Source organism: Marmota monax, unplaced genomic scaffold (assembly GCF_021218885.2).
Source record: "Marmota monax isolate L192 unplaced genomic scaffold, Marmota_monax_Labrador192_F-V1.1 WCK01_AAM20220418_F8-fsc00230, whole genome shotgun sequence".
Lineage (NCBI taxonomy): Eukaryota > Metazoa > Chordata > Mammalia > Rodentia > Sciuridae > Marmota > Marmota monax.
The window spans coordinates 1,646,470-1,670,270 of record NW_026693365.1 but is presented as its reverse complement, the minus strand read 5'-3'; the positions used below and the strand labels follow the sequence as shown (position 1 = coordinate 1,670,270).

Genomic DNA, 23,801 nt, shown 5'->3' with positions numbered 1-23,801 from the left:
TATCAGTGAGGCTGGAATAAGAGAGAGCCCATGATTTTTAATTGCAAATTAGAAGTTTTCAACTTATTTAGTTTTCTTTATGCAAATGTGGAAACCTGTAGGCTTTAGCTTCTCAGGACTCACCTCCCAGGGAAGTCCCTTTTTATCTTTACCACTCCTAAAGACACAGCACTTGGAACTGTGTAAAAGTTGTTGGGAAGGAAAGGTGAATTAATGAATTGCCATCATGCCTTTAGAAGGGGTGCTGAGCAGGTAGGGATTGACCATGCTACTCTTGTCCAATAGCTGTTTTGCATACCTTTTATAACCACCATGAGCTGCTTAAATACCAGCTTTGTGATGGTCTTTAATGTTTTAGCTCACATATCCCGTCAGTAAAGGATTGTGGGAATTTATCAATACACATGTTATCTTTTAATGTACTTATGTGTACTATTTCATTGATATAGAAAGTACCTCATAAGACATAGAATAATAGAAATTTTTAAAAGGTAAAATAAAACTAAATCGTAGTGCTAGTATCTCCCCTATTTTCCTGGGGTCATGGTCCCAGTGGTGGAGACCACTGGCTACAAGATTGTCAGGCTTTGGCTTCCAGTAACATGGTATCTAATAGGCTCAGGCTTGGTTTAGAGAATCTCAAGTATAACTGTTTGTTCCAAAGCAGTGTCAAGCTTCCTACTTGTAAACAGTGTCTTAATTAAGTGGTCCCCTGGCATCCAGCCTTGCCTCCTGCTGGGGTGCCTAGGCTCCTGGGCTGAGCTGAGGACTCAGGACAGATGTGGACACTCTTTCAGGAAGAGAATGCTGGGCAGTGGAGCATAGCTTTCTCTTTGCCTTATAGGAGCTATTTTAAAGGTATCCTCATTAAGATGGATCTTGAGTCTAAGCTTCTGAAACTGAACTGAACATTCTTTAAAAACAACAATTTGAGAGCCACTTAGGGGCTCTGATCAGCAAAGCCACTTGATAACCGGAAAAGCACGAGGTGTCAGGATGTACATTTGGAAATGGGAACGGACTTGCAGTCCATTCTTAAACCCATCATTTTGGGTTGTTTGGCTGTCTGATCCAGAGCTGTTTCTTTGTGTTAAAACGTGAATTCACCTTGAGAAGCTCATGCACGGCGGCACCAGCACACTGTTGCCTTGGAGATGGTGGCCAGGCCTCACTGATCAGATTCTTGCTAATGCAGTTGCTGCTTTGCCACACTTAAATGGCAGAAGCCTCCATTTCATGTGATTCTTTGATGACTCACTCTCTCTAGGAACAGGGCTGGGTGGGAATTAGAGCCTGTGTTTACTTTTTAATATATGTTGAGTGGTCACCGCATCATGGGGTCCCTTCAATTCTCTCAATGGTCTTTTAGGAAGAGCCACAGAAGTGAAGGTGAAAAATGAAATTGTGGAGAATATGGGGAAAAGAGCAATCTTGCAGAATACTGAGCAAGGACAGCACAAAGAGGACACAGTAAAGGATTATGTATCACATCCTGGTGAAAATGTGGAGGAGCAGAAAACCTCTGGAGACAGTGCCCCGTCCCCAGGACCCAGAGCAAATGCTAACTGTGAGGAGCAGGTTCACAACCAAGTTCTAGAGAATACTGCTTTCCTTGAAAGTCCAGGGCAGGTTGAGTCAAGAGGGGTCATGGACGTGCCAGATGGTGAAACTGGGGCTTCCCTGGAGCAGCCTGGTTATTGGAGGGATTTAGACAAGGAAGCCCCAGTACCCACGAGTGGGCAGGACAGTTGCACTGCCTTGGATATCAAAAGCCAAAGTGAGCCATCTGTAGGAAGGCAGGAAAAAGAAAAGCAGGAGGATTGGAAAAGCGACTTGGAAGAGGTTAGCCCACAAACATGCCAGGAATCTGCTCCTGTGCCAATACCCGAAGTTGAAAGAATGAGCAGGACAGATGCTGGAGGGCCAAGTGGGGGTCCCCTGGGGAGTATAGTAGAGGCAGGGGGAGTACCAGCTGGGGAGCAAGTGGGCACAGTGCCTGCAAGTCCTCTGAAGCATGGTGATGACCCAGTGTCTCAAGGTGGACAGTGTGTGTTTAGCACCAGTGCAGGGCAGAGCTTAGAGAAGGAGCTCACCAAACAGGAGGCAACTGAGCTGAGAGAGGCCCCAGTTCACAGCACAGAAGCCCGTGGGAAGAACAGTGCAGAAAAGGGTGGAGCTACGGAGGTGAGGGATGAGGAGCCAGGCCACGCAGAACCCCAGCCCGTCCCTGGTGCTCCAGCAGCCAAGGGCAGCCATCAGGAAGCAACAGGCTCAGGTAGGGCCGATGCTGAAGGTGAGCTGCTTGATGCAAAGGAACCAGAGGAAGAGAAGAGTGACCAGCAGGCAGAGGCATCAGAGTCACCCCAGAAGAAGAATAAGAACAAGAAGAAGAAAAACAAGAAGAAAAGATCACCAGCAGCTGCAGAATCCCTTGAGGGTGTTAAGAAAGAACTGAGCTATCAGGACGCAGAGGTAGGTGAGATTAAGGAAGAAGAGCAGGTGCAGTTTTCTGACAAGAAACGAGTAGTGGAATCACAAAATGAGGTGACCCAAAATCCAGAGCAGAAAATTGTGGCAGGAAGCAGGGAGCCTGTGGATTGTCCAGGGAATCGTGAAACGGAGTTGAATGGAAAGCTTCAGCAAGAGGGCGGTGATGTGAAGACCAGGGCAGGGGGAATGTCTCACGGAGGCACGCTGAATCCCGAAGGTGGGACAGTTGAGTCGTCAGGTGCTAGTGCTAGTGATAAAGCATTAGATGAAGATGGTGATGACAAAGCAGCCAGCAGCGCCCAGAGCAGTCCTCGAGAACCAGAGAAGGAAGAAGGGGACAGCAGCTCCCTGCTGGAAAACAGCCCCTCAATGGACACTGATGATGCCTCTCGGGCAGAAAGTGCCAAGAGGCAGGATCCGTCCCAACACCCAGGTCAGGTGGCTGACAAAGCCCAGGACAGCCTGGGTCAAGAAAGCAGTGAGTTGTCAGCAGCAGCAGGGGAGACGGGGGACTCCAGTTCAGCGGGTGGAAGAGAAGCAGGAGAAGGAAGCGAGAGGGGCAAGAGCAAAGAAGACTGCACCATGTCCTAGGGCAGGCAGGCAGGCCGCAGACGGGCAGACGGCGGGCGCCAGACAAGGTTGCAGAGAAGGCCCGACCCACTCCGCACAGCAAGTCCAGGCGTCAGAGACGCTTTCCTCGATCTCACTGGCAACAGTGCAGAACGTCCTACTTGATCTAGATGTACTGTATGACAGTGACTCACTTACTACATTAGCTACATTGTTACCTACAGGTTCGTGTTTAATCATTGAGGTTGTCACCCATATTAGGAAGAAAGACATTTGTTTTCAGAGTAAGTTCTGACGGAGAGCTTTCCAGTAGCAGCAAACAGTAAGGTATACCTGTACTCTTTTTATATTCTAGCCTGAAGTAAAACTACTTCGCTAGACCCCGGGCCATTATGCATGTAGATGTTGACCAAATATGTCAACATCCAATGAAATGACCAAATAGCACTCTTAGATTTCTGCATCATGAATATTGTGCATATTTAAACTAATATGTGTACTTCCATATTTGATTTTAACATGTACATTATAACCTGCATAGTATTTTATTTAACTGAAATAAATGTCCAAATGGCATGTAGGTCACTGAGTGATAAGATATGCACCTTAGGCCAATAATTGATCATTTTAGGGATAACAAGTAAATATCTGAAAGCACTAGGGAGGTCTTTTTGTTCTTTACCTCATGTATTTAATTTCATGCCAATACCCTTGGATCTCATTGTCCAGATGACCAAGTTTATTTTGTAGATTTTGACTTCACTTCATGCTTATGAAGCATCAGATTCATTGTATATGAAGATTATTTTTTAAATATCTTTATCAAGAAATATGTTGAAATTGCATTTCCTACTGTGGTATTTAGACAAGGGCAGTCTTTTAAAATTTTTTAACTTAAAATTACTTCTCTTTCTGTTTGAATGTCTTAGTCATTATTCAAAAGAGCAACACAAAACATTACTTGTTCTAGTGCAAACTACTCATTAGATTAAACTAGGATATTTTAAAAAGTTGAATCACTTTTGGTATTTTGGTATAAATATTTTTATTTGTTATTCTCAGTATATTTTTACTGGAATTTTTTGTTTTGATCTGCCTGGAAAATTATATTTTTTCTATATAAAAAAATTTTAAATAATCATAAATTAAGTAAAAAGTAATGGTAAAGTATAAAATCACAAGGGAATGTATATTATGAATGCTATTGACACTTTATAAGATTATTGGAATTTGTATTAACTGTTACAAGATATAATTGAGTACAGAAAGACCAAAACCTCAGTAAATTTGGAGGCGAACCTAAGTGTTACATAACTAAAATAAAAGCATTTTATAATTTAACAAGGCTGTGGTTTAGTCTGTGGGCTCCTTGACCTCTGACCCTGGCTGCTGTTTCACACAGTGGCCCTGCTCCTGGCTGCTGACCCCGCAGGGCTCTGAGCCTCTATTCCTCACCGCCTGGCAGTAGTAGGTATGTGCCTTCCCTGGGGCCATCCTGGCACTGGTAGAGGGCCATGCTTGGAGAAGTGAGAAGATGGTCCCTCGTGTTGTTTCCTGTGCTCTCTGGACCCCCCAGGTGGGCCCCAGCTGGAGGGTCTCCGTTTGAGCATGCCAACATAGAGTAGTTGGGGAGAATGATCAAAGTGGCCAGTAAACCTTGATCGGTGCCGCTCAAGTGCCCGGAGGAAGAGGACAGAGGGTATGATGAATCCTCTCCTCTTGTGCCATGAACGCAGGAAAGTGGGGGACTCGCTGGAGGCTCCAGCCAGGGGCTCTGCAGGATGCAAGGGGCCCTGGTCCATGTCACTGCAGCCAAGCCGCTTGTGTGCTGGAGCTGGAGGGTGTGTGGGAAGGCAGCTCTCGTTTTGACTTTCAGAGGCCCCCCACAACCAGACACTAGAGTAACACCCTCTGGTCTTCTTGAGCTCTGTCCTTTTCTCCCAAGTTCTCCAGCAGCACGTTACATCAGGCACACCACAGGTCCTTGAGCTCACTGTCCAGCCTCTGTCATTCACCTGCTCATTTGTTCATTGACAAGCACACTGGTCACTGAATAGCTGAAGGCACTGGCCAGTGGACAGGCACAGGCTCAGCTGTCTAGTGGGGTGCCGAAGCTGAGAATCAGCAGCAGACAATCAAGGGAGGAGCGTGCCGCAGCAGAGTCATGTCTTGGTCCTTCCAGTGCCTTTATGGCAGACATCAGCTTCTGTGCCCTGTGCATGTGACAGCACCACAGCCCAGCCCAGCCCCTGCTTGTCCTAGGGAGGGACCTTCAGCCCCCAAGAAGTGATTAACTTAGGCATATTCAGTGTCAAGGCAATTTAGAAAGATTCCAGCAATAAAAGGTTCAAACTCAAGAGAATTGCAAAGTTGTCTCTCAGCCAGAGGAATTTAGGCTGGAACAGAAGAGAGAAAAGTGTTCATTCAACAAGATCTTAAAAACCTTGGTTGTGTGTCAGCCCCAAATCAGAAAATACCTATTATATTAAAATGTAAGTGTTCCTTCAAAATTATAGTTGTGAGTCTGTATAGAAAATAAGAAAGAACAGATTTGGGGCTTTAATTTTGTTATGCAAAGTTTAGAAAGCAGTAGCATTTTTTTAAATCATTTTTAAGAATGAACTGTACTGCACTGACTACTTTCTATGATGTTTAGTACTTCTGATTCAATGAACACCAAATAAAACTAAAATTCCACTATCACCAGAACCCTGGAAGGCTACTCCTGGGGTTCAGAGAGCTTGGGGTCCCTCTGGTCTGGTCCCTTCCAAGGAGACCCCATGGTGCAGCATGCCACCATGGCCGCTGAGCCAAGGGAACCAATAGGAAGATTCCTTCCAAATGCCCAGACCCCTAAACGAAGGGGAGGGAAGCACACGTGTGTGTCAGGTTCAGAATACGTGCTTGTCCTGCCATGATCAGATCTGTGCCGGCTGTCACGTGCTGTTAGTTGAATCGTGCTGCCCCTGGATGGAGAACTAACAACACACAGGCCAAAGGAATGACTGAGGATCCCCCAGTACTTGTTTGCCTACCCAGGAAGTTTCTAGAAGTCTTTCCCTCTTTGTTCCCCATTCATGGATCTCTAAAATGTCTACCATAAAGTTTGCTGGAGTCATTAATATATTATTAATGTGTAAAAAACATTTCTTTTTTAAAAACAGATTTCTTAAAAATGCAATTCTTTAGCAATATCATTAAAATACCTTTACTAGTCTTCTGATTTTAGCTTCCCAGTATAGAAGGAAGCCCTAAAATCAGGACTTGACCTTTTTCTGTGCTTCATTTCTAAACACTGCAGGGGCTGGCTGAGTAGTCTCCACCTGCCTGTGCAGGAGTATTTCTGACCAGCAAGGCTACTTGCTGCATAAATACAGGATAATCCTGGGTTTTTAGCATTCTGGTTAGGTGTTAACGGTAAGTTTACCACTGATGTGTCATTTCACCAAGCAAGTTACACTTGTTGATTTTTAAAGCTTTGAAAAGTGGTACTTTTATTTTCTCTATATCAAGTTATTTTGCTTTTTTCCATTTTCTGAAAGCTGTTTAGTTTTCATTTTGTTCTCCTATTCTGCTTTAAAATTTCTCTTCCTAAAGTTCTGCCTATTTTTTAATAGTCTCACTATAAGACTAAAAGTCAGATCACCTGTATTTTTTTCTTTCACTAAGATTACATTTTAAAATTTATTTCCTACTACCTTTCTAAAATTTTAAAGTCTTCTTGGAGACTTCTTAGACTCAAATAATAAAAGATAGTAAAATTATACAATGGATATATGAGCTTCAGGATCATTTTCAGATGTATTCAGTGTTTTGTATATAGGAGTAAAAAAATATGTAGGATAAGATGAAAAGTGATATTGGGTAAAAGAACCAAGTTTATGACCACAAAAAAATTAATTTCTGTGTTGGATGCATTTATGAAAGGGAAGAAATGAAGTAACTGTAAGACACCATTAGCCTTTAAAATGCATTTCCAGAAAGGATCCTGAATTTATCTTCTGCTTAAAAATTTCTCCTCTTTTGTTACTTAGTGCCTTTCAAAATAGGGTTTTTGGAAAACAAATTAGAGAAAACCTGTAAATTGGATTAGAATGTGGCCAGATAGTTTTTTAAATGAAAACAAAGACACATTTTATGTGGGTTATTTTCTTCTCACACGGCAAATGAAAATCAGTGTCTTACTCGATGGAGAATTTAGAGCTAAGCAATGTGGGGCAGGGTCCCCTTGGAATCCGAGCTCAGGCAGGGGTCCGCATCCCTCCCAGAGATGCGGGACTAGCCTGGAAGTGCTGGAGCACCCCGAGGCTGGGCTGCTAGGCCCTGGACAGGGACCACCGCCCTGGGCCTCCCCCTTCTCTAAAGAGGGGAGTGATGGCCCACCCACCGGGCTCTTGGGCTGATACAGGCCGACGCCCGGAAACTGCTAGAACAGGGCCTGCCTATGTTGCAGAGTGTGTGCGGGTGCATCCCTGTCAGCATCAGTTCTCCAGATTTTGCCTTTAAGCAGATGTGAACACTCCCAGTTCTTGGTCCCGCTGAACCTGAACGCTGTAGTACCCTCCTGCACAGAGGTGTTGAGGCTACAGACACATTTTGTACACATCCTTATGTGCCTGGCGGGGGTGTGTAAAAACACCAGCCATCCCTACGCTTGCCTTCAAAGAGTAACTGGGTTAGGGCATGTTGTCAGCGTGCTTGGATTTGTAAACAGAGTCAAAACTGTCACTGGTGAGTCTACAAGAGAAACAAGATAGGTACACCCGAGCTGTCAGCTCAGGGAGGAAGGCTGCAGTGGTGCTCCTGTGTCCTGATTCGGGATGCGTGTTGCCCCCGGCAACCTGAAGCGTGAAGCCTGTGAGCTCTTGTGTTGCAGTGTGGTTTGCCTGGCGTTCTTGCATGCTAACCTAAGTAGAAGACTAGCCTGTTTGCATGAGCCGGATGCTGCTCCCAGAAGTGAGTCGGGAGGTGGCGCCTCCCCTGGCTGAGTACCTCCCTGTCCTGCCTGGCCTCATCCACCATGGTACGTGTGTAACTCTGCCTTCATCATTCATCTCACTAACCCCAACCAGCATCCCCTGGCGAGCCACCGCTGGAGGGCGCCGCGTGCCATTCACCCGAACCTGTGTCTCTCTCCTCTCTTCAGATATTAGGTTGAAAAAGCTCATTGATGAACGGGAATGCCTGCTGGAACAGGTAACGATCTTTTGATTACTTTAGCAGGGCACGTGAAACCACAAGCCTTCCCGTCCTGACATCTAGTGCACTCAGAAAACCCCCAACACATCATGCCTGAAAAGAACCATAAGCCAAACCTTAGCTTGATTTTGTCCAAACAGAACATCATACGTCACGCGAGTGTTAGGGAGGAGGTCTCAGAGACCTGAGGCCACTGTACTGAGCTGGGTACGTTCTAGTGGATTGCTGCTTGAATTGCACATTAGTGTGGAAGGCCCAGGCTAAGTGCTGAGACCAGGCCTTGGTCGCTGCCAGCACCTCTCCTCTCACTGGTGCTTGTCACCACCCATCAGCCTTGTGCCCAGTGATCAGTCCCTTCCGGCAGGCGTTTCTTTGAATGGTTGATCAGCATTGTTAACTGTGATTCATCTTCATTCTCTCTCTGACCTCAAGAAATCCTGGATACTGTCCTTGCCGTGTTCAGGACGGTTACTAAATTATTCCACAACACCTTCTAAGGAAACTCAGTTCCTCTAATTTTCCTTCAGAAGCTACTAACCAAATGCATTTGCCTTACTTTTTACAATTCTGTTGAATACTCTTTCAAGACTGGATAAAGCATCTGTGGTGGCAGGAGTCTCGGGGATCCTATGTTCTTTTAGAAACACCATCTGGTCTGGGGTGTGGCTCAGTGGCAGGCCATGGCCTGTCATGTTCGAGGTCCTGGGATCCATCCCTAGCACCACAAAAAAATAAAACAATGTGAACTTTTAACACGTATCCACTGTCATTCTGCACCGTGTCCTTGAACCAGCAGGCACCGTGGTCTGTGTTTGGTCAGAGGTGCAGGGAGATGGCTACCCAGAGGATGCCTCAGAGGTCAGAAGCGAGCCAGAAAGCAGGGCAAGGCTCGCCACTGGGCACCTGCGCGTCCGGCACTCCTCTCCAGCTGCCGATCCCACCTCCTGTTTCTCCCTGCCCAGGAGAGCAGGGCTGTGCAGACACCCACTCCCTGAAGACTGGCAAACACCTCTGCACAACCTGCAGCGTGACTGGGTCCTTGGCACAGCTTGGGGGGATTTAGTTCCTGCACTGCTAGGCCTGGAGACACCAAGTGGCCCTGTCTGGCTTCTTGTGAATAAAACAAAGGTCAATGGCACACTAACTCGCCATCCGTTGGCTGGTTCTTTGGGTGGCTTTATGTACAGCCTCCTCCTGAGTTCCCAAAGAATTTCACCTTCAGAACGACTTTTCATCCAAATTACAAAACAATTCGTGCCTGGTATTGTAAAGAAAGCTCCTTTGCCATCCGTTGTATGTCTAGTATTTTCTGAGAAGAGCACCTATTGGAAAAGGTTTTTATTTACTTACTGGAGCTGGTCTTGATTAAAGGGAGAGTCCCTCTGGCAGGGTGGATTGTCAGCTTTTGCCCTTGTCCTCTCCTGCTCAGTCATGTCATCCCTGTCTCCTGGGCACAGGGCACTCAGCTTCAGGCCGTGGCCTGTGGCCTGCTGTGCTTCTGGGGGCTGGTTTTCACTTTATGTTTGCTTCCCTTCCCATAGGGCACAAACTCAGCTTTTCGGTTTCCTTTGGAACAGAGAAATTAACATATTTTACTGGTGGGTGTTTCAGATTAAGAAACTCAAAGGGCAGCTGGAGGGGAGACAGAAGAATGGCAAGCTAGACAGTCTGCGCCCTGAAGATGCTGCCCTGGAAAACGGGACAGACATGCACGTCGTGGATCTACAGAGTAAATGTCAATTCTTGTGCAGAATACACTCTAACACGCGCTGTCCTTAAGCCATCACGGCACAGAAAGCCCAGGAGCCCTCACATCCCCCACCCAGTGGCCCTGGATACAGAGGCACAAAGGCACTTCTTTGTGGGCAGAGCAAGGACATTGCTTTCCAGGCCTGTGGCGTAGAGCAGGTGTCCCCAGAGGTGCAAGTGTGCACTGAGGGGAGCCACGGGTGCTCTGCTGGGCACTGCAGTCTTAATCTGCTGATTGCAGGAAAGACCGGGAGGCACTTTTTACGTCAATAACTAGAAACAGGTTTAAAGGAGACCAAACACGCCCATCCCTCCTCCCCGTCCCAACTCCATCCTTGGTCTGTCGTCTTGGCTCAGGGGTGGCGCTCGCCTGGGCTCTCCTGCCCTTCCCAAGCAGGGGGCACAGAGGCACTTTCCCAGCCTGGGTTCACACCACGCCTTCTCCGATCCTTGGCTCCAATACATTGTGGAGCCACAGACCAGCACTTAGAAATCTGCAAGATGATTATAAAGACTTGGTTCCCAGGAACTCCTGTTTTAACATCTTCAAAGCCCAAGAGCTTAACAATTTTTCCTTTTCTTTCAACCTTTAGGGGATGCCAACAGACAGATCAGCGACCTCAAATTTAAACTTGCAAAATCTGAGCAAGAGATAACTGCATTAGAACAAAATGTATGTGAGCACCTCTTAAGCAGTCATGGGAAGTCGAACGGATGATTAACTGAAGTTTTGTTGGCTAAAAATAGCACCTGAAGGGCTGGGGACAAAATAGCAGAGATTTTTAGAACCAAAAATGGTCCTGATATGGGCAAATGAAGGCAGCAAGTCTCTCAAGGTGTTTCTTGGAGAAAGAGCAAGTGCAAGGAGAGATGACTATTAGGGTTAGGCTGTTCTATCAATCCTTTAGAAATACTGGTCAGTTGTAGAAGATAGCCAATGTGGCTTGGGAATTTTTTAAAACTTTGCTTCTTTAAAAGTAATTTAGCTAATTGAACACACTTCATGCTGTCACTCTGCCTTTCTCTGCTAGCCAGGGCAGTTCTCCCTGGTATCTAACTTGGGGTATTCCCACCTCCAGATGCTGATCCCAAGGACAATCTGTGTCCTATCCAAGGAAGAGGTCAAAACAGGCACTTTCCCCCTCGGTCGTGAGCACACCCCAGGGTGGGTTTTTGTTTTTTGTGTGCCACTTAATGAAGCATGCTGGCAGGCATTCACCGCCTTTGCCACCCAAAGGCGTCTGCACTCCTGCTCTGTCCTTTCCCACCTCCCACCTGCCACCCCTGGGAGAGGTCAGCCTGGAGCCAGGTGCTGGCAGGACCTTTGCTCTTCCTCAGCCTACGGCTCTCCAGCAGGACAGACGCCAGGGCAGCGGCACCAGGCCTGAGGATTGCCTGTGACCGCCGAGGCAGAGGAGCCCTTGCCGGCTCAGAACTGTGCCACTGTTGGCACAGACGCCTTGCTTGGCCAGACGCTGAGTCCTCTCCCACGGGCTGTGTCACTGTGACTCGCAGGGTGTATTCTCTGTTTCGTTAAGTCAGTCCGTCCCTAGGTTCTTGAGAAGAATAAAGCAATTAGAAGAAGAAAACGGACCTGTTGACTTATACAGATGGCTTTTCCCTGCCTTTCAGGTAATAAGGTTAGAGAGCCAAGTGTCACGTTATAAATCAGCTGCTGAAAACGCAGAAAAAATAGAAGATGAACTTAAGGCAGAAAAACGGAAACTCCAAAGAGAGGTAAATTTTCTAGACTGTCTTAGGGAAAGAGTGGTGTGGCCGTCCCTCTGGTTGGGCCATCAAGGGAGGATTTACTTGGGTTAAATCTGCCATGAGGCTGTGCATGGCCAGCTGTCCCCAGCCATACCAAGTGCTATCGTCCTAACAAAGGCGATGGCAGGGCAGCCAGTCAGGAGCCTAGGACCAGGACCCTGGCTGGCCCTGACTGTCCAGCCAGCCAATGAGCATCTACCACAGGACCATCCATAAATGTCGAGTTGGTTAGTGAGATCAAGGAGCAGCCAGGCCACTTATGCCTACATACTTAGTCACATGGAGCAAGCCTGGACGTGGGCAGCGGCCAGCACTATCTGAAGTGCCCCGAGAGGCTGAATTGTGCACAGGCCATCTGCTGTGCTGCCAGGCTTTCTTTAAAAACTACGTGTATTTAGGCTGGGGCTAGGGCTCAGTGGTGGAGCACTCGCCCGGCACGCGTGAAGCACTGGGTTCGATCCTCAGCACCACATAGAAATAAAATAAAATACTGTGTCCACCTAAAGCTAAAAAATAAATATTAAAAAAGAACTACTCGTATCTTACCTTCCTGAAGACACTTTGCAAAGCTGTTCACCCAGCCCGTGTTCACAGCACCTGGTGAGCGTGGGTCTGTACATTGGGGCACAGCACTGCTGTAAGTTGTATCTCATCCCTTTAAACGTCCCAAGCACAACTTGCTGTTTTCCACTTTGATCTGACACTGCTCAGTGTCTGGGCATCTCTGCTGCCATTCGTTGCTTCTACACTCACCTCAGGTGGCCTTGCCCTTCCCGTGTGGTGGTTCATGAAGCTATGCTTGATTTTAATTGGCAGGAAGGCCCCAGGCCTGACTAGGGGAAACTTCCCGCCAGCAGCGTTCCCTTCTGCCCCTGCTGGTGACATGGGTGGGGGGAGGTTTGTCTGTCCCAGGGCCCCACCACCCTGCTTATGGGTTCTGGGTAGAAGCAGAGCCGCAGATGCTCCCACATCTCCATGCCTCGGTGACCGTGCAGCTCCCTCCCTGGGGCATCTGCTGGTCTTTCTGCTCAGCCGAGGTTCTGAGCCACAACAGCCTCTTGCCTTCCTGCTTTGGTCTCTGGCCACGGAGACCTTGCTCCTGACTGCCCCAAGCCACGGGGGCCTCCTCCCCTGAGGCCCGGGCTCGCTCTGGTTCGTATTTTTTTGCCTTGCTTCCCGGTGTGAGAGTGTCAGGGCCCCCAGTGGTGCCCTGTCTGGGGTCTAGTCTCAGAGGAGGAGGTTTCCTGGTTACTCGTGACGCCAGAACCATGGCCTGGAACCACCTTCTAAATTAAGAAGCACACAGACACGTGGGCGTTTTAGGATTTCAGTCAGTACTTGTAGTTCTCCATGGGACTGGAATTCTGGCCACAGGGGACCCGCCTTGTTGGGAGGAAACAGTTCCTCGGAGCTCACCGCCTCTCCCCTACTTTCAGCTTCGCTCTGCCTTAGATAAAACGGAAGAGCTTGAGGTGAGCAACGGCCACTTGGTGAAGCGCCTGGAAAAGATGAAAGCAAACAGGAGCGCACTCTTGTCCCAGCAGTGAGCACCAGCTCTGAGTGCCAGCCGCTGGCTGGCAACCAAGAGCGTGGCGACGTGGGCTTTTCTCTGTGCCGCCTGGAAGTGCTGCTTCTTCCCCTGCCTCTGACAGAAGGAGCCCCAGTGGCCACCAGATGCCTCGGTCTACAGGCACCTGCCCCAAGCTGGGCCACCAGGTGGAACCTTCAGGTCTCTTCTAAGCACACTGGGCCTCTCGGGAGCTCCGGTTCTGATGCACAGCAGCCTCAGTGCCACTCCAGTGGTGATCAAGTCAGGCTGGAGGTGGGACTTGAGTTTTCTTTTCATGTGTCTTTCTGAATGAAGGTTAAGGGAACGTTACGGTGTCGGGACTTCCTTCCGCAGCAGAACCTACAATTAGAGCGACTTCAGTAGTGTCTCTTAGTCTACGCTTTTCATACACAAAACACTGTGGAACCACAAGCCATTACCAAGCATAACTCTGGCTGGAGACAAGGGCATGGTCTAGACATAAGTGACCTTAAGAAGACTCTTCACGGCGTCAGGTGAAGCTTTGCTAATGGATTTTTGCTTCAGTTCAGTCATGAGAATACTTTTTTCCAGGGTAATTAGGCAATAGCTTCACTGAAAATGACAGCTTTTCATTTGCATTATTTAATCCTTATATTTGAAATTGAAGTTGTTAACTTCTTTTTAAGAATGTGCTGTTGGAAAAATAAAAATTTAAATGTTAAAATACTTGAACTATGTGGTTTTTATTTTTCCCACTGGGAAAGAAGTTCCTTAACTGATATTTGTTATTCTGTGTATTTATGGTCATTTTTTTAATCTTTATAAGCATAGCAAATCAACTCTTTTTCTTATTTAAAAAAAATAGATATATTCATACAAAAAAAAAACAGTGCACCTGGGATAAAAATGAAATGGGAGCAGTCGGAAGCCAGAGTAAAGACAGCTGCAGTATCGTCAAGGGCAAAAGCAGAGCAGACTCGGCTGCTTGCTGATTTTTAATTACTCTTTGTACACGTTGTATTTCCCATGTGACTGGTTAAAGAGGCCAGCTTTTTACGATATTAGCAAGTGCAAACCAAGGCAGTATCGTTCCAAACCACGCCTAGCATCAACACTTGAAGGAAGCTGGAGTGAGGGTGTGAGTTGGGGGGGTGTGAGGGACACAGCCAGGGCAGTGCCGGACCTCACCTGGGCCTGTCCTCCAGGACTGATGGATGAGGATACACAGGCTGCATTTCACTGGACGCCAGCTCCTAATCACTCATGAGCTACACAGCTGTCCCAGCCCTGTACTTGCAGCCACACTTCCCTGATGCCACTGCCTGTCCACTCCCTGGGGCATGACTGTGTACGTCCAGCTCCCTGCCTTCCCCTTACTGGCTTCTTGCTCAGCCAGAGCAGTCCTGACCACCCTTTCTGGATGGCTCCTATGTGAGTGCTCAGCAGGAGCCATGGTCCTGAGTGAAGTTACACAAAGGTGGCTGGGTCTGGCTCCTTTCAAAACTGCACGCCCGCCCCAGGTGGCATAGCAACAAGAGCACCACAGACCTGGAGAGAGGGTGTAGCTAGAAGCATGTGAAGCCTTGCAGCCATGGTGACCACATCCCAGAGGTTCCTACCCTGCACATGGGGTGGGAGGCAACAGCAGTGGGGAGTTTCTTTAGGTCTGTGTTCATGCCACCAAGGCTTCTGGGCACCACCACCACCACCAGGGGCCTGTGGGCACCCACCAAGCTCTACCTTCTGAAGACAGCACCCTGTCTAACAGGCTCTGAATAAATCACATCCCTGGGCCCGGGGACTGAGTTCTCCCCACATGAGCTCCTCTCCTCTCCCCAGCCACCAGCTTGGTGGCCCCAGGGAAAGCCCAGCTCTACTTTGCCACACTAGCCAGTCTTAGCCAGTCTCAGCCAGGATGGAGTTTTACAGGGACTAAGAGTGGAAGTTCTTTTCCACCATCATTTTGCCAAGTGTAGCTTTTAGGTGATGTGATTTAATGTTTCCATATCAAGAATATCAAGTGCACTCTCTTAAAAATCTAGATCTAATTTTTTTCAGATACCATTTAAAAAAATATTACTCCCTCTTCTCATGAACAATTTGGGCAACCTTGAAGTAATATAAAAGAGAAGCTCTCTGGTTTTTATTATACCAAATATTAAAAATAATAAGGCAGAAAAATTGCCCTGAATACCAAGAGCTAGCACAGCTGAGATTTAGGAAAGTAAAACATGGGAGAATAAACAGTGAATTCACTGATATTGCAGCAGTAAGGGCATGTTTGAAAAAAGAGAGGTGGGAGTATCTGATTCAGATCAGCTAGTCTTATCTCAAAGAGAGACTCCCAGCAGCAAGGACAGGACCATTGAGTCAGGAAAATGCAATTGCCAGCATAGTTACATGTATTTATGTGTGTGTGTGTGTGTGTGTGTGTGTGTGTGATCATTTTACACCAAACATCATCTAGTTGTATGGGTGTGTAGTTCCATGATTTTACTAAGAATGATTGCACACAGTGGCCCACACCTGTAATCCCAGTGGTCTGGAAGGCTGAGGCAGGAGGATCTTGAGTTCAAAGCCAGCCTCAGCTGTGGAGAGCTGCTCTGAATGACCACGCCTTCCAGTCGTGAAGCTGGGGTCTCTGACCAATCGCTACATTTCATGGTGACTTGGGCGTTGTCCAGCTCAGACAGTAAGGCAGGTCTTCAGGTGTAGGTGTCACCCTGGAGTTGAGTTTCACTCACTTGTCCCTTGTATCTATCTATCTATCTATCTCCCCCCCCCCCCGTCTCTCTCTCTCTCTCTCTCTCTCTCTCTCTCTCTCTCTCTCTCTCTCTCTCGCCAGCCTCTCGTAACTTTCTCTTGCTCTCCCTTTTGGGGAGCCTGAGGCCGAGAGCGGAGAAGTCATCCTGAAGCTTGTGTAAAGGTAAAGTGTGTCTGTATTTTATTTGGTGTCCCTGCAAATTCACACGAGCGATCTTCTCATGGATTCACTGTGTGTTATTTATTTATTTATTTGCTCTGTGACAAACCAACCTCAAACTTTGCAGCTTAAAACAACATGTATTTATTATCTCAGGAGATTTCTGTGGGTCAGAAATCTGGGAGTGATGTAGTTGAGTAGTCTAGCTCAGGGTCTCTCAGCAAAACAGTCAACCAGGCAGATTCATCAGGAGGTCCACCTGGGTCTGAAGACTCTGTTCCGAGCTCATTCATGTGGTGGTTACTGAGCCTCACTTCCCTGTTGACCACTGACTGGAAGCCTTGGTTAATCAGCACACGGACCTCTCCAGTGTTGCTCAGGACCTGGCAGAGTGGTCCCTCCAGGGGAGGGATCTGGAAGAGACAGAGACAAGCTGGAAGCAATGTTTCAAGGTGGAAAGGAAGGAAATTATCTCTGTTTCTTGGAAGGAAGAGTATCAAAGAATTGGGGATTTTTTTTTTTTTATTGGTACTGAAGATTGAACCCAGGGTGTTTTAACACTGAGCTACACCCCAGCCCTTTTTATTTTTTGATTTTGAGACAGAGTCTTTTAAATTACAGGGGCTGGCCTTGAACTGATCCTCCTGCCTCAGTCTCTTGAGTTGCTGGTATTACAGGCCTGTGCCACTGCCCCCAACAGAGATGCCATTTTCAAATCTTGAACCTGGTCTTGCCTGAGGCGGGTGGTAACTGACTAGAGGCACAGGAGGAGACTAGAATATTTCAGCAGGGTTATGGAGAGGACAAGGGGCCAGCAAAGGGTGTCAAGGAGGATCAGCAAAATTTCTCACTAAGAAAAAGGCAACAGAATATAAGCATAGGAAACCCATCAACTTACAAAGCCAAGAACTCCTTGCTTCCCTCCCACCAGGGCCCCCACCAACTCCTTCTTCCCAAACCCCCCTTAATACAAACACCATCAGCCACGCCACCCCCTCATCGGAGCCTTGGTGTTACTTGGACCCTTTCCTGCCCTTCCTGCCCCTTAGCACTACCAGTTCCATTTTGGACAGACCTCGCAAGCCAACCGTTTCTCCTTCCATACCACCCCCTCCTCTGGACCAGGCCTCGCATCTTCTTCCCACTCCCAACCCACTTTACTGAACCTCTCTACAAGTCTGATTATGTCACTGCCTCCTCTACATTGTGGGTCCTCTTACTGCCTCCATTGAAAAAGGAAACTGAGGTGTACACCACTTGTGACTGAGGTGAAGAATGCTTGAGGACAAGAGTTCAAGGCCAGCCTGGAAACACTGTGGGACACTGTCTCAAAAAAATAAACAAACAAATAAAAAAAACAAAACCCAGAAGAACAGAAAACATACTGCTAAATGGAGGGTCCTAGAGTATTACAATTCTGGCTACTGCTGGTAACCATTCCACTCCACTGAGAGGCCACCAGGGGCCCAGCACTTAGAAGAGTTCTGGCATGGCAGGAGCTGCCCTGCATGAACACACCTTTAAGTCCTGACGCAGGAGGCTCTGGCCAATTACTACTTTTTGTAGTGACTTGGGCATTGGCCCAGCTCAGATAGCAAGGGGTGGCTCCAGGTGCAGGTGTTACCCACAGGGGACGAGTTACACTCACCTCTTCCTTTGTAATCCTACCCCTTTGCCCTTTTGGGGGTGGAATGTTCCATGGAACCTCCCCTTTGTGTCCCCTATTTAAGAATAAAGAATTCCAGTGGCTCACTCTGTTTCTACAGATCCTTAAGGTCGAAGAGCCATCCCTGGATCACTGAAAAGCTACTTCTATGTGGGTACATGCTTTGAGTTATAGGAAAAGTCAGATTTTATGAGCCCAGCATTGGGTCACCAGCGAGGATAGATGGCGGTACTGGTACATGGCACTCAGGAGGTAAGAGCTTCCCAAACAGCCTCCAAGTGCACCCAGCCCCTCTATATCACCACCCCTCACAGTCCAGAGAGTAAGATTCCATGCTTATCCCACTGCAGAGGGCCTGGGGTGGCAGATTTGGACTATGAGATTCATCTCTGCTTAAGAGGGACTGGCCCAGGAGGGTCTTCAAGTGTGGCCACCTTGGCTTAATTCACTAAACCACAAATGCCTCACCCTCTTCTTCACCAAGATTTCCATGTTCCACCATCGTCCTCTCCTTCAGAGCCGGACATGCTCCTCTTTCAGGAGCCAATTATCCAGGTAAATGAAGACAGTAGCAGAAAGACTAATCCTCAGTCATTCATAAAATGAGAAGATTATACTTGGCAAGTTACTGACTTCAGTCTTCAGAATTTTTCGTTTGGCTGAGAGAGATTACATGAAAGACTACTGAAATGTATATGGTAAAAATGAGTACAATGGGTTGGGGCTGGGGCTCAGTGGCAGAGCGCTTGCCTGGCACATGTGAGGCACTGGATTCAATTTTCTGCACCACCTAAAAATCAACAAATAAAGTATACTGTTGGAGACCAGCTCCAACAGGGGGTCTCAGGAGACAAACGGATGGTGAGGAGTCGCTGAAAGGGGGTGGAGAAACAACACAGACACCAAAGTGAAGGTGCTGAATCCCAATCTTTACTTGTGAAGTTAATCATATATACTTTTCATTTTGGCAGGCTCACAGTACTTTGTGGTTACAAAACAGGAATCATTATTCAAAGAAACAAAATATTACATAGCTACAATTAGAATAGAAGAATGTATCTTGGCTTATGCATAAGCAAGCATTTTTACTTTTAGTTCACGTTTTGCTTTGAGCTGTTTCTGCTTAGTTAACTTTTAAAAATAGTTAGAAATGTCCCAGACTATTGGCCTACACCTTGACTATTCTTTCTTGACTTACTGACTAGAACTGGCGCCACGCTTATGGCAAGAGGTTAACTTGAAAAGAGAGGCTATTAATTTTAATCAAACAAGAGTAAGAGCACAAACCATTGTGCACAGGAACAAGAACAAGTTGCCAGTACCAAGCACCAATCTGTCTTCTTAACATGAATTCTTCTTCTCTAGATTTTAATTTAATTTCTCAAAAACTTCCTTGACTGTTTTTCCTACAGGGGGTTTTTCATTAAACATTAACAATTTACGTTCCACAGCTGAATCATTGCATTTAAAGCAAACAGATCCATTCTTTAGAAGTAGTTGCATTAATTGGGAAAGTCATGTTTTTTCCTTCAAACTTAATGGTCATATGAGAAGTCACAACTACAACTATACAGGATGTCCCAGGTGACCAGGACATCCTGTCCACGCACACCACCAATTCTAGAAACAAACCAGCCCATTCCCAGAAACATACTGCGCTCCTCCAGAGGATGGACGCCTTGCGCCATCCACCTCAGTAGGGCCTTGCCATTGCCTGAGTCAGGGGAGGGGCACAGCAGTATACAATTTGATGTTTTAAAAAAATAAGTACTATGAAGATGTAGCTTTCTCCCAAGTTTATAGATTTAATGCACTTATGAAAATAACTTTGAGATATTGTTGGGAGTAATCACACAAAATTATTCTAATTGTCATCTGGAAGTTAACATGGTAACTAACTTAGATAATTCTGATTAAAGTTGGTGTGGTGGCAGTGAGCAGCCTTCGCCATCTATTCTGCATGTTACAAAGGTGCAAAGTGACAGACAATGGGATGCCCATCCTTACTCACTGAGAGGTATTGCTTCACCATATTTTCCTGCTGCGTTCCCTGAGGACTCCCAGGATGTGGCTTCCGAATTTTTCTGCATTTCTACATGAAACAATAATGTTAAAATGTTGAAAAGTTATAAGAAAAAAAGAAAAATTGTGAGGAAATGCTAGGGATTGAACCAGAATGTGTGTGTAAAGCATGCACCCTATCACCAAGCTGCACCCCCCAAATAAATAAATGTGTAAAAAATCAAATTGCAAAGGCAAGTTAAAATGACTGCTAATAATTATTCTGAACTCAGGATGGAGTAAAGTCATTGGAAAAAAAGGCCACAGATAAATACACTTCATCAAAGTGTAAAGCTTCACATCAAGATAAAATGAACTCTGCTGGGTAAGGTGGCACACACCTGTAATCTCAGCAACTCAATAGGCTGGGGCAGGAGGATCGAAAATTCAGGGCCAGCCTGGACAATTTAGCTAGACTCTCCTCAAAACCAAAATTAACTAATTAATTAAAAGGGCTGGGGATTTAGCTAAATGGTAGAGCACCCTTGGGTTCAATCCCCAGGACTGAAAAAAACAAAACAAAACAAAAAACACAAACCCCCATATCAATGAGAAAAGTCCAATAGGGCAGAGCAGCCCAGCAGGAAAGGTGGATGGCAGGCGGCACACGCAGACACCAGGACTCAGCCCGACTTAAGTGAGCCCTGGGTGGGAGGAGACCAAGGAACAGCTCTACGGGTGAGGAAGGTGCTGGAACCCAGGGCTGCACAAAGGCTGCTGAAGTCGCTGGTACGAATGTTTCTTCTGCCTGCAGCAACAGGGAACCTCACATGCACCCACCTGCCTCAGTCTTCCTGCCTGTGATCCCGCAGCCCCTCTCCCGCCTGCGCCAGTTCAGCTCGCCTGCCCCAGTTCAGCTCGCCTGCCCACAGCCCAGGATACAACATGAGGGCTGTGCCCAGCTGTCCAGGGTCCTGTCCCAGGTGACCAGGACATCCTGTCCCCGCACACCACCAATTCTAGTCGTCCTCCGGTAGTCTGAAACGTTGGCCTATGAAAGGAGGACATGCCTCTTTCCCCTATATTCTTAGGGTAGACCAACAATGGAATGAGCATGTGACATATTTCTGCCAGCACAGGAAAGAAATTTCTAAAAATTCTAACTCACTATCAAAGAATAGTTTAATACAACTGTTTATTTTTAAAAAATTAAAAATGCTAAAGCCAAATCAGGCATACGGGGATGCAAAAGAGAATCCACAATGAACAAAGTAATGCACAAAGAAATCCACCCACGGGCCAAAGCACAGTGGTGCCCGCCTCTAACCCCAGCGGCCTGGGAGGCTGAGGCAGGAGGTTGTGAGTTCAAAGCCAGCCTCAGCAACCAGGAGGTGCTAAGCAACTCAGTGAGACCCTGTCTCTAAATAAAATGCAAAATAGGGCTGGGGATGTGATTCAGTGGTTGGGTGCCCTTGGGTTTAATACCCTGTACCAAAAAAATAAAATATATTCCCCCACAATGAACAAAACACCCCAGTTTAGAGACAACATCAGCAACTGCTCTGTGGAGCTATTGTAGAGACCAGGAAAGAATTGTGATCACCAATTTGGAGGTTTTACTCATCTCGGATTTAGTTTCGTTGCCTCTGACTTTTTAAAACGATTGCAGGGAAGTGTCATCTGTTTTGACGGCTGAGTTTGGGGTGTCCCCCTTCAATTATGCACCCAGGGCAAGGGCCCGCACCTGGCCCTCGACTGCACCCTGCCCATGGGGCTTCTAGAAGCCAGCTCTGGGACTCCCAGGTCGGGAGGCGTGGCCGTGTAGCCACCGCGAGAGAGGTCGCCGGGCAGTTTGACTTCTGCCCACAGAGCGTGCAGTCCCACGAGGGTGTTGAGCGGGGAGGCAGGAAAGCTAGAGGCCCAGACCTTCCTGAACCCCCACGAGGCTGGAAGCCAAGTCGGCAGTTTCCTTCCCGCTCTTTCGCGCCCGCATGCCGGGCCAATCACGGCGCTGCCCTGTTCGCGCCGACCAATAGCAGGGCGCTTTGCCAAGCGGTGGGCGGGCCGCCGGCGGCCGTTACCCAACAGGCACCGCGGCGCCCAGAAGTCAATCGCTTTGAGGCAGCAGCCGAGAGCTGGGTCCGCACGCGTGGTGGCGGCGACGGCCGCGCCGGAGGTGCGACAGGCCTGGGCGCGGGACGAGCCGGGGAACCTCGGGAGTGCACGCCGTGCGGGGCGGCGGGCCGGGCTCAGCCGGTGGCGCCTTAGAGGATAGAGGCGGACGCCGGCCCGCCCGGGGGGGGGAAACCGCCAGGTGGAAAGGGCGCCGGGTGGGAGGACTTGGGCGCCCGCGGGCAGAACCGGAGGAGCCCGGGCCGGTGGTGCCACAGGGGTTCCCGGGCGAGTTGGCCCAGGGGCGCGGAGGTGGGCGCGCCCGGGAGCGGAATTTCTGGCTGGGCTGCCCCGCTCTTCTCCCATCAGAACATGGCTAGAATGTGCTTCGTCCAGGCCAGAGGACACGCGCGCTTAAATCTTGACACTGCAAAGGCACCCTTCCGAAGGGCAGGGCAGTCTGAATTCTCCCGGCGTGAGAATGCCCATTTCAATGGTCTTGATCAGCCTTTGCAAGTCTGATAGACAAAAATGCACCCATTCCAATTTGCATTCTGTTAATGCTAAGGTGGTTGTTTTTGTTTGTTTGTTTCTTGGTACCCCAGACTGAACTCGGGACCATTGAGCCACCTCCCCAGCCTTTTAGACATAGGGTCTTGCAGAGTTGCTGAGGCTGGCTTTGAACTTGCAGTCCTCTTGCCTAAGCCTCCTGAGCTGCTGGGATTACAGGCGTGCACTGGCACGCCCGGCTTATCCATCTTTTAATATGTAGTTGTGCATTTTTTGTTTTTGTTTTGTGCTGTAATGGGGATCAAGCCAAGACCAGGAGCATGCTGGACAAGTACTCTATGGCTAAGCATCATCCCCAGCCATTTTTTTAAAATTCATTTCAGTTTTTTTAAAATATTTTTTAAATTGTAGTTGGACACAATGCCATTAATTAATTAATTCTTATGTGGTGCTGAGGATTGCACCCAGCCCCTCACACATGCTAGATGAGCACTCTACTGCTGAGCCACAACCCCAGCCCCTCAGTTTATTTTTATACTGGAGATTGAACTCAGGCCCATGCACATGCTAGATAAGCGCTATTCTACCAAGTTACATCCCCAGCCCTTTACATTTTTTGAGACAACATTTCACTGAATTCCTTGGGGTGACCTCAGACTTGTAATCCTCCTGCCTCAGTTTCTAGAGCATCTCAGATTACAGGCCTGTGCCACTGCATCAGGCATTTCTTGGTGACAGGACTATGTCCTAAGAAATGTGTCATTAGGCAACTTCATCATTCGAACATCATTGAGTGTGTATGTGTGTGTATGTACTATCTGCACATAAGTAGGTGATATCTTATGGAATTACCATGATGTTATGTTGTCTGTTGTTGACCAAGATATTGTTTTACAGCACATGACTATGATTCTTACAGTCATATAATTGCTCAGTCCCCGTTTGTGAATGTTTTTCTCTGGATATATTTTAATTTGCATGAGTACTTTATGCAGTATATTTAAAATTATCTTTCCTTGGTTTATCAGTTCATTTTGTTCATGGTTTTAATTATTTTTAAATTCTTTACTTATCTCCCCCATCTTCTTAATTATTTCTTTTCCTTCACAGAAAAAAAAAATTGGATCAATTATGTATAATCATTTTCTCCAGTTCTTTTCTTGTGAATCTACTTACTCCAAACAGGCATTCATCACCATCATTTAACCGAATCAGTTTTGTAGGTTGTAAATGACTTCTAGGTTGCCAGGTTCAGTTCAGAGTGAGCCCTCAACTCATTG

The 23,801-nt window shown here is 47.4% G+C and overlaps 2 protein-coding genes across 40 annotated transcripts in view; both read left to right on the top strand.

The window, feature by feature from the left end:
• The window catches only part of Lrrfip1 (LRR binding FLII interacting protein 1), a 124,617-nt gene extending 110,576 nt beyond the window's left edge, over positions 1 to 14,041 (top strand). For 28 of the 37 annotated variants that reach the window (XM_058583331.1, XM_058583329.1, XM_058583327.1 and 25 more), the window contains one exon: positions 1,370 to 4,404. In XM_058583331.1, coding sequence (XP_058439314.1) covers positions 1,370 to 3,081 — 1,712 coding nt within the window. In that variant the 3' untranslated portion in view covers positions 3,082 to 4,404. Of the gene's footprint in view, positions 1 to 1,369; positions 4,405 to 8,206; positions 8,257 to 9,870; positions 9,989 to 10,601; positions 10,682 to 11,087; positions 11,174 to 11,640; positions 11,746 to 13,214 lie in introns of those variants that run through there. The other 9 variants (XM_058583338.1, XM_058583340.1, XM_058583337.1 and 6 more) reach the window with 2 other exon arrangements.
• Positions 14,042 to 22,009: 7,968 nt separating this feature from the next.
• The window catches only part of Rbm44 (RNA binding motif protein 44), a 43,906-nt gene continuing 42,114 nt past the window's right edge, over positions 22,010 to 23,801 (top strand). For all 3 annotated transcript variants that reach the window (XM_058583310.1, XM_058583312.1, XM_046456946.2), the window contains exon 1: positions 22,010 to 22,075. The gene's annotated coding sequence lies outside the window, so the exon portion shown is untranslated. The remainder of the gene's footprint in view (positions 22,076 to 23,801) is intronic.